This window comes from Pipistrellus hanaki (genome assembly GCF_964339955.1).
Source record: "Pipistrellus hanaki genome assembly, chromosome: 7".
NCBI classification, from domain to species: domain Eukaryota; kingdom Metazoa; phylum Chordata; class Mammalia; order Chiroptera; family Vespertilionidae; genus Pipistrellus; species Pipistrellus hanaki.
This window is the reverse complement of record NC_140509.1, coordinates 29,973,822-29,989,637: the sequence shown is the minus strand read 5'-3', so window position 1 is coordinate 29,989,637 and position 15,816 is coordinate 29,973,822. Positions and strand designations below refer to the sequence as shown.

General features: G+C 35.1%; 1 protein-coding gene across 3 annotated transcripts in view; it reads right to left on the bottom strand.

Annotated features, from left to right (window-relative positions):
* The window catches only part of SMAP1 (small ArfGAP 1), a 101,749-nt gene that overhangs the window by 25,455 nt on the left and 60,478 nt on the right, over positions 1 to 15,816 (bottom strand). The window contains exons 5-6 of one of the 3 annotated variants that reach the window (XM_084890404.1): positions 12,526 to 12,606; positions 8,361 to 8,441 (exon numbers count right to left, since the gene is read on the bottom strand). The exons of 1 other annotated variant lie outside the window; for it this stretch is intronic. In XM_084890404.1, coding sequence (XP_084746530.1) covers positions 8,361 to 8,441; positions 12,526 to 12,606 — 162 coding nt within the window. The remainder of the gene's footprint in view (positions 1 to 8,360; positions 8,442 to 12,525; positions 12,607 to 15,816) is intronic. One more of the 3 variants, XM_084890405.1, reaches the window with a different exon arrangement.

The following is a 15,816-nucleotide window of genomic DNA, read 5'->3' as shown; positions in this document are numbered from 1 at the left end:
AAGCCAACAAAGGATACTTATTTTAAGAAATAGGCATTCAACTTCATGTGAGAATAAAATCAGGAGAATAGGGTCATTGGAAACCAAGGGAAAAAGAGAGTTACTATCTGAATGGAAAACTGATGGGAATAAAGTAAGAACAGAAAAATCAACTGGACTTGGCAGCATGGAGATAAATAGTGACCTTGATTTGAGGAGTGTTAGGAGAAAGATTAAAACAGAAACTGGAGTAAAATGCAATGATGAGAAAACCTTAAATAAGAAAATGTACATAATGACCAAAAATGACCCTTTCAAAAGGGGAAAAAAAAAAAAAAAAAAAAAAGTGGTAGTTAGAGGTGAAAATAATTGGAGGTAATAGATACAGTAGAAAAGAAAAAAATTAGAAAGCAGGGGAGGGAGATCAATAAAGAATAAAGTTGTGAAGGTAGAATATTCAGAGCCCACATTTCACCAAGAGGAAAGGTAGGGCACTGAGGCAGGCTATTTTGGTGATAGAAAATAAGGAAGTTCCTGTATAGCTATTTTTTCAATCAAATATGAAGCAAAAACATTACTGAAATGGAGTGTGCAACATGTTTATGAGAGAGAGAGAGAAGAGAGAGCATGAAATAACCCTGGAGCCGAAACCGGTTTGGCTCAGCGGTAGAGCATCGGTCTGCAGACTGAAAGGTCCCAGGTTCGATTCCGGTCAAGGGCATGTACATTGGATGCGGGCACATTCCCGGTTGTGGGTGTGCAAGAGGCAGCTGGTCGATGTTTCTCTATCATCGACGTTTCTAGCTCTCTATCTCTCTTTTCCTCTCTGTAAGAAAAATCAATAAAATATATTTAAAAAAAAAAAAAAAAAGGAAATAACCCTGGAAAAGTAAATGGAAAGAGGAAAGTGTAATAGGATTTCAAGCCAACATTCAATGTCCATTTGAAATTTTCAGCCATGAACTGGAAGTGAGACCAGTCAGCAGACAGAGTTTCTGCTTAAATAGAGCATGGAATAGGACAATAATTGAGTTCAATCAGTACTTCTAGACAGGAGTATCATCAGGGAGAACAAGGTAGTCACAAGGAAGTTCGTAGAATGAGACTGTGGAATTTAAGTCAGGAGGACTATTTAAATCATTCTACTTTGAGGAACATATGTCCCACATCACATCTTCAGCAATATTTCTTCTTTTGATTGTTAACTGCTTAGCTCTATCAAATTCTCATTTAACATAAGTCACACTGATGTAATTAGAGCAGTTTTCCAACATTATCTGAGATCTTTTCATAGCATGATGAGTCAACTGCAGTGACTGGAAGTTAATTTTTTCAATAAGCACTTCCTCCAATGACTAGTATCCATATTAAAACATCAGAAAAGAGGGAGATATGAAAATATCATTGAAAGATCAACTGCAATTAAACCAGTTTTGATTTTGATCTAAACTGGAAAACAAAATATACATACATCTGGAAGTATATCTTTCTCCTGTCCTTTAAATAGTTGAGGGATTACCATGCACCAGGAACAGTGCAGAACTAAGGTTAAGGAACTTATACAATGAAGCCTTATACCCCTACTTGTGGGTTCTGAATAGCTACTATGGAATAAAGGGTAGAAGAGAGAGGGCTTATAGAGAGACCATAGGCAGAAGACAAAAGGTTTCCTCCTCTCTTCCCTCTTTTTCTCCCACACTAGCTCTTAATAGAAACACTTTTTTTCTGATGTCATCTTTAAATCCCCAATGTTGAATAGAATTCATTACATAAAAGATGCTCAAAGCATGCGTATTGAAATTAGAACATCTGGGCAAAAATATAGAAAATTGATAGTCCTGAAGAAAGCTAGTGCAGATGCGACCAAAATACCTTTGTCCCTGGAGGCTTTTGGAAATGAACTATATCAGGCAGGCTGGCTCCTAACTTGTCAAGAGAGCAAGGAGACAGAATCAAGAAGATCAGTTTCCCAAGAGTAAATCACAACTGAATCCATTTGATCAGACTGTAAACTCTAAAGGTTAGGGATTTCTGTCAGACTTGATTATTGCTGTATCCCAAGTGCCTACTCTGTCACATATCAGTCACTGGGCACACATTTGTTAAATAATTTGGGAGCACCTTTAGGATTATGCAGATGATGTGACCTTTCCAAATATACTTATAAACTATGAACTTAAATTACCACTTTAAACTTTAATCATAAACACTGAGGGGTTACTGGTCACAGAGTCCATATTCTTTTTACTACACCATGTTGCCATTATTTAGCATAGATGGTATGCTAAATCATTCTTAAAATTCGTCCCAAAGATATAAATAGCTTGCTACTTCCCAAAGGGTATTAGTTGTTTAAATTAATCCATAGCAGACATTCATAAGAAAATAATGAACTCCCCATCAATGGCCTCCTTTTTAGAAAGACTAGATTCAGCAATTACGAGATGTGTGGCCCTAGGTAAAATGTCACTCTGAATCTTCTGTTTCTCCTTTGTATGACAATTATTTTAAAACTATCTGTTTACTGTGAGAATTAGCACATATAAAATGTTTAGTACAATTTATGGCACTTAGTAGTTATTTAATCGCTTGACTTTTCTCCCTTCTTTCTTTCTCCACTTTGGCTGTAATAGTAGTATACCAAGAGGCCATAGAGTATATTGGTTAAGTGCATACCTTCTGAAGGCAGAATGTTCAGATTCAAATCTTGGCTTGGCTACTCAATAGCTGTGTGACCATGAATAAATTACCAAACCTGTGTCTCTCAGGTTCTCATCAGTAAATGAGGATGACAGTATTAACCTCGTGGATATATATAATATATACAAGGCTGTCCTCAAAAATGTACACACACTTTAACAGCTGATAGCGCAACTGATATTTCTTTCTTTTCAGATGTAACCCACTAGAATAAATAATGGTATTCAAAGTGTGTTTTTGGAGACACCCTATATAAAGGGTTTAAAACAATGGCTGTATATATTAAGCATCAAGTAAGCTCTTAACTCTTTATTACTTTCAATGACCCATCAAATCTAATTGTTGACCCTTTCCAACTTGGCTGCAACAATCTTATTGTTTATTAGTCCTCACTGGAGGATATTTTTCCATTGATATTTAGAGAAAGTGAAAATGAGTAAGGGAAGAAGGGAGAGAGAAGGAAGGGGGGGGGGCAGAGAAAGAGAAGTGAGAGAGAGCACATCTTGATTGCCTCCCATATAACCCCACACACATACACAGGGGATGGAACCTGCAACCCAAGAGGTATGTGCCCTTGACCCCTGACCAGGAATCCAACCCTCAACACTTCAGTGTGGGTTGAAGCTTTATACACTGAGTAACACTAGCCAGGGCTTGGCTGCAACATTCTTTGCTTTAACTTAATAAAACTACCTTTCATCAGAGCATTTATTGAGGACATAGTTTTCTTATTTTCTATTAAAGGAAATTTCTAATCTTCTGTGAGGGACTATAAAGCTTGCATGCTTACTGAACAAAAGTCTTCCGTTTTTTTTTTCATTAAATAGAAAATGAAAGCTTTGCACATGAAGTAATTGGATTTCTTTTCTTTTTATTGCCTCACTGGCAATAATGCTTTAAATGATTGCAAAAACATTTAGAAATTCCATGACAGAAAAAAATGTTGCAATTTACTACAAGCCTGTAATAGAACTTGAAATATGGTTTTCTGGCACAACTTACACATTCTTTATTACCACAATTTACTTTAATAATGGACAAGTATTAAAAAGCTATTATAACTTCAACTGGTTCCTTTTTCTTTTAGGGTTGAGGGCATTTTAGTATATAGTTATTTAACTAACAAGTAAGGTTACTATCATCTTGTTATTGTTTTCTGTAAAACAAAAATTCTTATTTTAGCTACTCAATTCTTTTTTAAATTAGGTAAAACAATGAGGGGGAAAAAGCAAACTGTCTTGGCTGAAAGAACTTTCATGTTGTAGTCACAACTGTTTCAAGCTATTTAAATTATTTACTCATTTAAAGATAACCTCAATTGCCAGGATATTTTGTATACTAAATTAGCACCAATTAATAAAAATCTTAGTTTCGCCGAAACCGGTTTGGCTCAGTGGATAGAGGTAAAATAAATCAGTACCTTGTTTTAAAGGTTTAAATGTTACATTAAAAAATAATTTTTGAAATAGCATGACTAGAAAGAAAAAGATTATAATCCAGATAAGTAGAACATTCAGCTAAAATGTAGCCAAAATATATGCCATACTTCATGTACTTAATAACATGGTAATAGAATGTTCAGAATAAAATATCTACTCAGTTTCCTGGAAATTATATAGATTAGGGAAAGGATTAACTAAAACAAAACATGAAAACAGGTAATGGGCCGGGACCGGTTTGGCTCAGTGGATAGAGCGTCGGCTTGGGGACTGAAAGGTCCCGGGTTCGATTCCGGTCAAGGGCATGTACCTTGGTTGCGGGCATAACCCCAGTAGGGGGTGTGCAAGAGGCAGCTGATCGATGACACTCTCTCTCTCTCTCTCTCTCTCTCTTTCTCTCTCTCCCTTCCTCTCTGTACAAAATCAATAAAATATATTTTAAAAAAAACAACAAAAAAACAGGTAATGGCCAGACTATGGAGGGATTAGCCACTTCTACTTTATTACCCGTTTCCCCGAAAATAAGACAGTGTCTTATATTAATTTTTTCTCCCAAAGTTGCGCTAGGTCTTATTTTCAGGGGATGTCTTATCTTTCCATGCGCTAGGTCTTATTTTCAGAGGATGTCTTACTTTCGGGGAAACAAGGTATAAGCAATTAGACTTATTAGTATCTTTTCATTTTTCCCAGTGTTCAGGTCCTGCTAAATTTTAATGAATTTGGGATCCTTTACTTTCTGCCTCTAGTTTTTTTTGGCACTGCAATATTTTCAAATAAATGCAGTAATCTAGACAAATAATTTTAAGTACCACAAAAGTGATACTCCAAAAGATGATAAAGTTTATGGCTAAAGTTTATGATAAAGTTATAGGGCCAATGCTTTCTGTGGCTCAAGGCTATGATTCTAACCAAATTTTTATTCAAATACTCTGTTCTAGTTTGCCTCCAAATGCAGGTGGTTCTAATCAAAGAGGAATTAGATGAAAAGAATTGTGATTTTACAAGATAAATTTTACTTTAGATCATTTCTAATAAGGAAATGGCTGATTTCGGTTTTAACTGACCTTATATTTTACCTCCCACTTAATGGCATTATCACGAACTTTTTTTTTTCTTCATATACATAACTATATCATTTCCTTTCAGGGTCTGAGTAAAACTGCTGAGAAAAGGATTTGTGTCCACACCCAAGAGAAGCCTTTCTCTGACTGGTGCTCTCCAGTTAGTCATGCAGCAGACACACTTTTGTTCTTCTATCAAGACCCAGTTTCATGGATGTAGAATTTAAGTCAGCGATTCTGGAGTGAAGGCCAATTAACTGAATAAACTGTTATTATACACAACACAATTGACCCTTACAAAAAAAAGATTGACTAATAAAAGCAAAAAGGATATTTATGGCATTATTCCACTCATACATTCAAAAAATAGAGAAAAACAAATCACATTACTTAGAAACACATGCAGCGAAGATGAAACTACTTCTACAATGCAAGGAAATGATTATCTCTGGGAAGAAGGGAAGTGATTTTTTTTTTTTTTTTTATTGCAAAGAGTTATGGGAGACAGCTTCTCAGGGGCTGCCCATGTTCTATTTCCTATTTTAGGCAGTAGATACATGGGTAGTCACTTTATATATTATATAAGTTGTACATATACAACTGTACATAAAAATTGCACACGTGGCACAGCTCTTGGTATAAGGAGATAACCAATAAAGCCAACTATTATTTATGATATTATTCTGGCTACTACTGCTACTACAGGGTGGGACAGTAAGTTTACAGTTGTTCATATGCAAAATAATACAATAATTAAAAAATAATATAAGAATAAACTGTTTCATGTATTCACAACTATAAACCTACTTTGCCCCACCCTGTATTTTCACTGATATTAATACTAGTTTCTCCTCTGTAGATTGATTATATATACCCTCAAAAAAATCAGCTCATAGCATACCAAAAAATGCCTATATCTGAGGTAAAACTTCTTTATTTGTGCTATTTTTCTTTCAATTTCCCATTATAATTTTAAATATCTTTCTTTTTACACACTGTGCACTATCTCAGTGTTTTTCAACCTTTTTTGGGCAAAGGCACACTTGTTTCATGAAAAAAATCACGAGGCACACCACCATTAGAAAATGTTAAAAAATTTAACTCTGTGCCTATATTGACTATATATAAAGTAATTCTCTTGAATAGGAATCAAATAAACACAAAGAAAGTATTTTATAATTACTTTATTATGAAATATTAAGTAAACAAAATAGTGAAAAATTATAAAATTCTTGTCTTGTCTGCACCTACGGCACACCAGGCAACATCTCGCGGCACACTAGTGTGCCGCGGAACAGCGGTTGAAAAACGCTGCACTATCTTGACCACAAAACTGATAGAGACTAAAGTTTTTTCCTCTGTGTGAGTATTCTCTCACAGGCTCCTACCATGGGCAGCAGGAGTCCTCAACCTCTGCAGGTTGAACAAGCATTACAGATGAGGCATGACCTTGATTTAATAAAAACCTAAGTACTTGAAGGAAATAGCAGAATTTTGAGGAAGGGAGAAAATGTATCTAGCTGGGATGTTTAGAGGACTGCATGGAAACAACAGAATAAATAAGCTTTAGGTAAAGAGGTGAGGAGAGGAAGGGACATTTTTGGAAAACCAATTTAAAGAAGCAAAGTTTGTTTAGGTAACCATGGACAAGCCTGGCTGTATGAACAATGGAGGGAGACTGCTAGGAAGACAGGTGAAGAATCAGATGGTGGATGGAACTGACTGCTACATGAAGAATTGAGGAGTCTTTGGATGCTTAGTACATCTTAACTTGCTAAAGGTTTGCTTATAACTTTTTGAATGCAGAGACTCTACCAAATTACAGAGAAAGAACCAGTAACTATTCACACTGTATACTTTGTAGTATGTAATTTATACCCTCATAAAGCCAATTTTTAAAATTTCAACAAGAAAATAAAAAATGCTCCCTCTACTGACAATCCCTCTACCATGTTTCCATAGTTCTATGATGAAATGCATTCAAAGGCAAGCAGCCATAATTATTTATAAACAATCTAATGTTCTGTCTACTTCTGGTTTGTCTAATCACATCTATCCTGCAGATCACTGCCAAATAATCTTCCAAAAGGCCCCTTATGAACTAGCTGTATCATCTGCTTTAGGCAGGTAAAAATGCTTCCCACAGCCTTTCCTCCAATAAAAAAATCAACCCGACTTTAAGATCTTCTACAATTTGAGCTCAATCTAATGTTTTGGACTACTTTTTTCACCTCTTTCTACATACATACATACATACATACATACATACATACTTACATAGATAGATAGATAGATAGATAGATAGATAGATAGATAGATAGATATCTTCATCTTCAAACTCTTCTAATCCTCTTTTCTTTCCTAAGCATAGTTACTTTGTTTCCAGTTTCCATGCCTATCCTTCAAGGTGTCCAGTCCAAATGATATATTCCTGCCTTCCATCTTATCTACCTACACTTCAAAATCTAGTTCAAATGCTAACCTTAAGCATGGAGTATTTTCTGAAGGCTCTTTCAGGTATGATGGGTCTTTTTCATTCTTTAAATGTTAGTGAAGTCTGAGCATATACCAGTAAGCCAAAATGCCATTCTTTATGTCATTAATTAGAGAATACTTGCCTTGAGAACTCACATTATCTATACCCACACATATATAATTGACTACAAACCATATAGAACAAGCTATCAATAGGACATACTTAGCACATAGTAATCACTCAACAAATATGAGTTTAAAGAATTATTATTTGCATAGTGTGAATATCCCAAAACTCATCTATCTATCTATCTATCTATCTATCTATCTATCTATCTATCTATCTATTGTATCTATCTATCTATCTAAAAGCCTAAGCAGCCATTACCACTGGACAACCAGATGACCAGCTGGTAACTACGACACACACTAACCACCAGGGGGCATCTGCTCAATGCAGGTCAGTCCATTCCCACAACCAACCTCCTATGGCCAGCCAACCTCCAGCAGTCCCTCCCCTTTGCCAGCCAGTCCTGATCAGCCCCAATTGGGACTGGATAAGATGGCCTGATAAGCCCCAATCGCTGGTCAGGCCAAAGGATCCCACCTGTGCACAAATTTGTGCACTGGGCCTCTAGTTCACATCTAAGTATGCAAAATAAGATAGTAGTCCTTATAGGTTTTTTTTTAAAAAAGGAAATTTTACCTTTTCAGTTGTAAGAGGTTTTGTAGGCTTTTCTGGTTCCTTTTCTCTTTTTTTCTCTTCTTTTTTTTTTTCCTTTTCTTTCTAAAACACAGCCCAAAGTTTTGCTAAGTTTACTTTTTTAAAAATGTCAGCTCTTAACACATTTTATTAGTTTGAGTTGTCATTTGAGAAAGGTACAAATTTTCAATGATGACAATATCTGGTGATACTGAAATATAAAAGTAAACAGCAAATTCATATTCTCAATGAGGTTATATTTTGATAACACAATAAAGAACATCTTTTCTTGGTCCTCAGAGTTAGCTCAGTTGGTTCGAGTGTCATCCTGACACCGCAAGGTTGCAGGTCCAATCTGTGGTCAGGGTAAATACAAGAAGCAACCAATGAATGCATAAATTAGTGGAACAATAAGTCGATGTCTCTCTCTCAAATCAATAAAAAAATTTTTTTTTAAGAATATCATTTCTTGCCCAGCCAGTATTGCTCAGTAGTTGAGCATTATCCTATGAACCAAAGGTCAACATTCAATTCTGATCAAGGCACATGCCCTGGTTATGAATTCAATCTCCAACAGGGGATATGCAGGAGGCAGCCAATCAATGAGTCTCTCTCATATTGATGTTTCTCTCTCTCCCTTTCCCTTCCTCTCTGAAATCAATAAAAATATATATATTTTTTAAATATAGCTTTTCTTAAAAAAAAAAAAAAACTACAATGGAGGTGAGACATTTAAAACTGGATATGTTAGAATTTGTGTAATTAAACAATTGAGTCCTCTATTCAATAAAGTCTCACTGCATCTTTACATAAGCTTCCTAATAGCAACCATAAAGTTCAAATTTGAATAAGAAGAAAAAATAAACTAACTGATGAATATAATTCCTATCACACAGATAAAAACAAATATAACATGTAAATATAAAGGGGAAAGATACAATACAATCACTTGATTTTTTTAAGATGTCACAAAACATTTTCAGTCTATCACTACAGTATTGTAATTTTTTAAATGGCAAATACAAGTATTTTCTCATGAGGAAAAAAAAAAAGGTAAATATACATAAAGTATTTTGGGACCAGAGCCAACTTACTAGTGTATTCCAACAGTTAAGTTAAACTATAATGGTATCATGATGTTCACAATTTGCAATTTCAAGAAGGATGAAACAGGATATAATATTAAAAACTTAAGGACCACAAACATGCCAAAAAGAGGAAGATGAAATAAAAATTAACATGGATAAATGTTGAGAAGATCATGTTAAGTGAAACAAATAATGAAGTTAAAAACCATATGCTTTCACTCATATGTGGGATATAAAACTGAAAGCAACAAATAAACAAACAAAAATTCATGGACACAAACAACAGTAAGTTGGTTACTGGAGGGAAAGGGGTTGGGGAGTAAAAAGGATATATTATGGAAGTCAAATATATGAAAATGGTAGATTTAACTTGGGAGGTGGACACGCGTTACAATATACAGATGATGTATCATAAAATTGTACACTTGATATCTATGTAATTTTATTAACCAATGTCAGCCCAATACATTTAATTCAAAAAATCCTAAAAAAATAAAATAAAGATTAAACAAAGAGCATTATTCATAGGCATTACAGAGGAGAGATGTGTAGAAACCTAGAATTGAATGACTACTGCAACTGGGTACTAATCTGACCTTAGTTTCCTGGTAGTAAACACAAAAATATAAACTGATGAACCTAGGAAAGACAGAATAATCACACAGAGGTTAATCTAAATGCCTAAAGGTTGAGTTTGCACCTATGCCTTTAAAACGGTGTTTTGACACAACCGCTTTCAACAAAAGAATGTTTGCTACTTGTAAATCAGAAAAGGTAATACTGGCAATTACTAGGCTATAACAAGAGAGATATAATTACAGTCAATGTAATAAGCACCTTATTTTATAATTTAATTTTTATCATTAAAAATTTGTCTGGAAAAACTGTCATTGTTGTTTTACAAATGAAGAAACAAAATCTTAGGAAATTAAGGCACAAAACAAAACAGCTAATCAATGGTAGGGTCATGGGACAACAGAGACCAAACTCTCAAGTCTCACTACTCAGTGTCATCCAGTGGAGCATTATTATTTGGTATCGTTCTTGCTTATAACAGCCAACACTTACTGATCCCTTACCATGTTCTAAACTAGGGGTGTCGAACTCAATCTGAGAAGGGGCCAAAATCTAAAATCCAGCCTAAATCGCGGGCCGAATGGTTTACTGACAATGTCATAAACTGACAGCGGAGTGCAGTGATGACAGCACGGTGCGGGCCACATTGCAAGGCCTGGCGGGCTGGATTTGGCCCGCGGGCCTTGTGTTTGACACATGTGTTCTAAACACTACTTTGACTCACTTAATCGTAACTTTATGAGGCAAATAATAGTATCCCCACTTTCTAAGTGAAGAATAAATGAAATATGCAAAAAAATTTTTATCTATACATACAAAAGCTTAAGGGACCGTTTGACCCTGCAGGGATCAGGCCAAAACCTGCAGTACAACATCCCTCAAGGGGTCCCAGATTGCCAGAGGACGCAGGCCAGGCAGAGGGAACCCACCAGTGCATGAATATTATAAAATGCTTTTCCTTCCTTCCCTCCCTCCCAGTTGGCTCTTTTCTCTGAACTGAAAGAACTACTTAGAACACTTGGATGTTCTACAGTCATCTCATACTCAAACGGATACAACTTTTAATTTATCTCCCTTCCTTTTCTCTCCTCAAACCTGTTACTCCTCCTCAGCTTCTATCCTTTTCTCACTCAGTTATCATCCATCATCTATTAAAATGCTCAAGACAGAAATTGGGAGTCATCAAATCTTCCCAAAGTGCCTCCATATTCCATCAATTACTAATTCCCACAGATTCTATCTTCTCAAGATAAAACTACAGCCTCCTTTTTATTCCCTCAGCCTCCATTTTAGCACATGCTCCCATTATTTTACTCATGGGTTGTAACAACAGATTCTCAGCCTTTTCCACACCCATCAACACAAAATTCACTCTCCACAGAAACAGTGGAGCTGTATTATGACATAAAAATCAGATCCTGTTATCCCTTTTACCCTTACAACTTATTAAAGTGCCAGGGCCTGCTGAATTACCTATCCTATGCCTGTTCCAGCCATGTCATTTTATTTGCAAATCCCCAAACATTCCACTTTGCTGACAGATATTTTCCCCCACAAGATGCCTTCTTTACTTGGAATGTACTCTCATCCTTATAGCTAATGTTTATTAAGAGTTTAAGATGCATTAAAAGTATGACTCCTGTATTAATTGAAGCATGTCAATCACAGCACATAAATGAATGCATGTCAATCACAGCACATATTATATTGTATTAGAAACCTGTAAAGTTACCTAGTTATCTATTTTCACCATTAGACTACCAGCTCCTTGAGGACAGGGGCCATATCTTATTTGCCTGTTTATCCTCCATGTGTAGTGCACCACTTATCAAGGGATTAACATGGAGAAAGTATTAGTTCAAACAATGTCTCAAATGAATTCATGATAACAAATGAAAAAGGTAAAGAGTAAAACATTTTTTTTAAAACCTCAAATATGTGTAGGGATGGCTTTAAAAATCCATAATGGTAGTAGCATCATGTACCCTTAACCACTGCTACCCCAAACAGTCTGAAAATTATCATTGATTATTGTAAACTCATGATTCTATTCTACATACATTCTATACTACATGCATGGCTGTTACTAATCCTTAAAAAAACATTAACTGTCTTCAAGTGATTATAACAGAATCATAGAAACAAAACATTTTAATCAGATTTTACTAATAGAGCAAATATTTCAACAGCAACTATTAAAAACATTAAGTATAAGGTAGTAATAAAAACAACAGAAAAGTTAATTCCTTCTTAAATATTGAGATATACCTATGGTACCAATAAATCAGTGATTTTTAAATTAAATATAAATTAAAGCCCTTTAATCCTACCTGTGGCATAGAAAAATATTCTAGAAATAGTTGTATTTAACATATTTAATACTGAAGACCATACAAAATTTAAACAACTATTACAGCACTCCAAATTATGTATAGCATAATGAGAAAGGAAGTCCATTTACCACTGAACACTACATAATGCAGCTGGCTAAAACACTAGCATACCTCCAATTTGCTTTTCTCAGCAGCAGCTTGTAGAGAAGGAGAGGCTACCAAAGGCTGAAGGGGAGCATCAGAGGAAGAAATCTGTGGAATCAGATGAAAAGTCAGGAGAGAAAAAAACAAAAAGAAGGTAATCAGAAATGATAGGTACAGAAAAGAAAAAGAAAAAAAACCATGCATTGCTGAGATACAGAAGTACTTAGGAGTATGTTAACAAAGGGAAATAATGCATCAAGAAGAATGTACTGCTTTTTTAATTTCCACATAAAATTTCTAAAAATAAATTATTTATTACAGGATAGTGCATGATTAAAAATGGATTTCACTAGGATATAAAATTTACTAAAACCAGGTCATACTGAAAGTATTTACAAAATAATTAAGCTTTGCCCGGGATTCACTTAGTCAATATAACTATTGAAATACTAATGTATGAAGACATACTGTTCCAAGTAGCAAGAAGGTGCAAATGAGTTTGTGTGTTTTTTTAACTTATAGTAACAGTTTAAGAATGGAAAATAAAACAGATCTGAAGTAAGGGAAATTAAAGTTTTTTAATCAGCAAAGCAACAGATGGATTATAAAGCAATTTATATACTTCCTTTTTTAAGATCACACACAAACACCATTTCCAAAGCTGTACCTGCTGAATTACCCCAGAGCATTATGAAATAGTTATATATGCAGCAGAGGTATTTATACATGAAAAAGGATTTCATCTAAAAGCCTTCTCACACATGTTCCCATTGAATTTCTATATATAATATGTAGTTGATCACTTTAATGGAAAGATTATCTTCCTGCTATCTTTACTGCCCAAATATAACTGAAATACACTTACAAAATCTGTAGGCCTTTGAAGACATAAAACTGACTTCTCTCTATTACCCAATCATATCAATAGTGCCTATGAGGAATTTAAAAATTAAAGGTACTACTACAGAAAGATCGTTATATAATGTCAAAATAACATTGTGAGATGACAAATCCTCCTTCTTCACTTCAATATGCTTAAGTTGGTTATGGCTGCAATTCCTGAATCAAAATCCTAGTTCATGAACTTCAGGGTTATTTTTTCCTTGCACATTGTTATAATTGTGCAAACCAGACATTTAGTGACTACTAATGGAAATTACATATAGAAGAAAATATTTAAGAAATCAAATAGCATCTTAAAAGATGGCTTCAAAGCTAGTTTTCCCACTGGAAATTTATTTGCAAGAAATCTTTAATTGCTACTTTATGCATAAAACGAGATAAAGCACATAAAAACACATAAGATGATAATCTATGCCCTGGCTGGAGTAGCTCATCGGTTATAGGTTAGAAGCACACTGAAGGGTCTGCAACCAATCAATGTGCTTGTCTCACACTGATGTCTTTCTCTCTCTCTCTCTCTCTCTCTCTCTCTCTCTCTCTCTCTCTCTCTCTCTCTCTCTCTCTCTCTCTCTCTCTCTCTCTCCCTCCCCCCCAACCTCTCTTCCACTCTCCCTAAAGTAAAAGTCAATGGACAAAATGTCCTCAGGTGAGGATTAACAACCAAAAAAGGACCTTTTTGCCCCAACTCATGTAAGGCTGAATATAAAAATATAAGAGGGCCCTAGCCGTTTGCTCAGTGGTTAGAGCATCGGCCTGCAGACTGAAGGGTCATGGTTTCAATTCTGGTCAAGGACACAGGTGACAAAACACACACACACACACACACACACACACACACACGGAACAGGAGCATTTAGTATGCCGAGTGTTATTAATTCAAGATTATTCATTGTAGCCCAGCTGGTGTAGCTTAGTGGTTGAGTATTGACCTATGAACCAGGAGGTCAAGATTCGATTTCCAGTGAGGGCACATTCCCAAGTTGTGGGCTCAGTCCCCGGTAGGGAGCATGCAGGAGGCAGCCAGTCAATGTTGATCATCTTACTTTGAGTGAATAAATATTTATGATTTTTTTAAAAACAGACAAGATTACATCCCAGCCAACTCTTTGATTTCAGTCTGGAGATATCCAGAGCTGAGAAAACAGCTAACCCATGCACAGACTGACTATTAGAACCTGTAAGATGGTGCATCTGTGTTAAGTCACTAAGTTTCCAGCAATTTATTAAGTGGCAAAATAAAATTAATCCAATCACCATTCCTTAATAAAAACTTTAAAAAAACACACATCCTGTCTAGTATTCAAATCCTCTATACAATCTCTACTTGCCTTTCAAGACTTATTTCCTGATGCATTTATTCTCTCATCATCTACCCACTCCAGATAGCCCTCCTTCACACTCACTAGACAAGACAGTTTCATAGACTATTCACCAAACCCAAACACCAAATAATATACCTGAACTCACTTTCCTCTTCATGTAATTTTAGCATAGATGGGATAATATGTCCCCTCAGCCAGAAATGTCCTTCCTACATTATTAACACTCATCCTATTTTCTCTGAAATCTTACTTTCTTATGAACATACCTCCTTTAAAAAGTCTTCTAGTGGAAATTAGTGCTACCTAAATTCTGTGTCCCCTCAGTACTTTTATTCTTCTGTCATAACAGTTACCACATTCTGGTCATTGTACATGTAACAAGTTGATAATGTTTGAGGGTGAGCTATTTTTGGACAAAGATTATACCATTTGAATCTCAGTGCCTTGCAGATGGTATACATTCAATAATGTTTGTTTTTTATGACTACCTGAACAAAAAAGGGAAGGTATAATCCAAGGAAACTTCAACAACCAATCTCTGATATCCCATATCTAGTATCAAAATAAAACCCTACCACGGACCTCAAAAGGGAGGGAGGGAAAATAGTGAAGATTATACATAATCAAAAATTATTTAAATTAATGTACAATTTATTACTGAAGAAATAACACTGGATATAACTATATAATGTAATTCCTAGTAATATATAAGATTAATTACTTGCAAATCTATTGCCATGAAAGAGGAAGAAATAATTTAATCTTACTACAATATAAACCTAAAAAATCATTACCTTGCTTATTAATGATGAGGTCTAATACATTATATCTTGGATTAAACATGATTCTTGTGAACTCTTCTGAATTTTCATTACATTAATAATATAAACTCAATTTATTTTGTTCATTTGATTCCACATATGAGTGAGATCATGTGATACTTATCTTTCTCTGGTTGGCTTATTTCCTTAGCATAATACTCTCCAGGTCCAAAATTTAAACTAATGAACAAAATAGATCCAGAGACATAGAACTATGAACAGACTGATGAATTTCAGAAAAAAGGGAGGGGGGACAATAGGGTGAGGGAAGA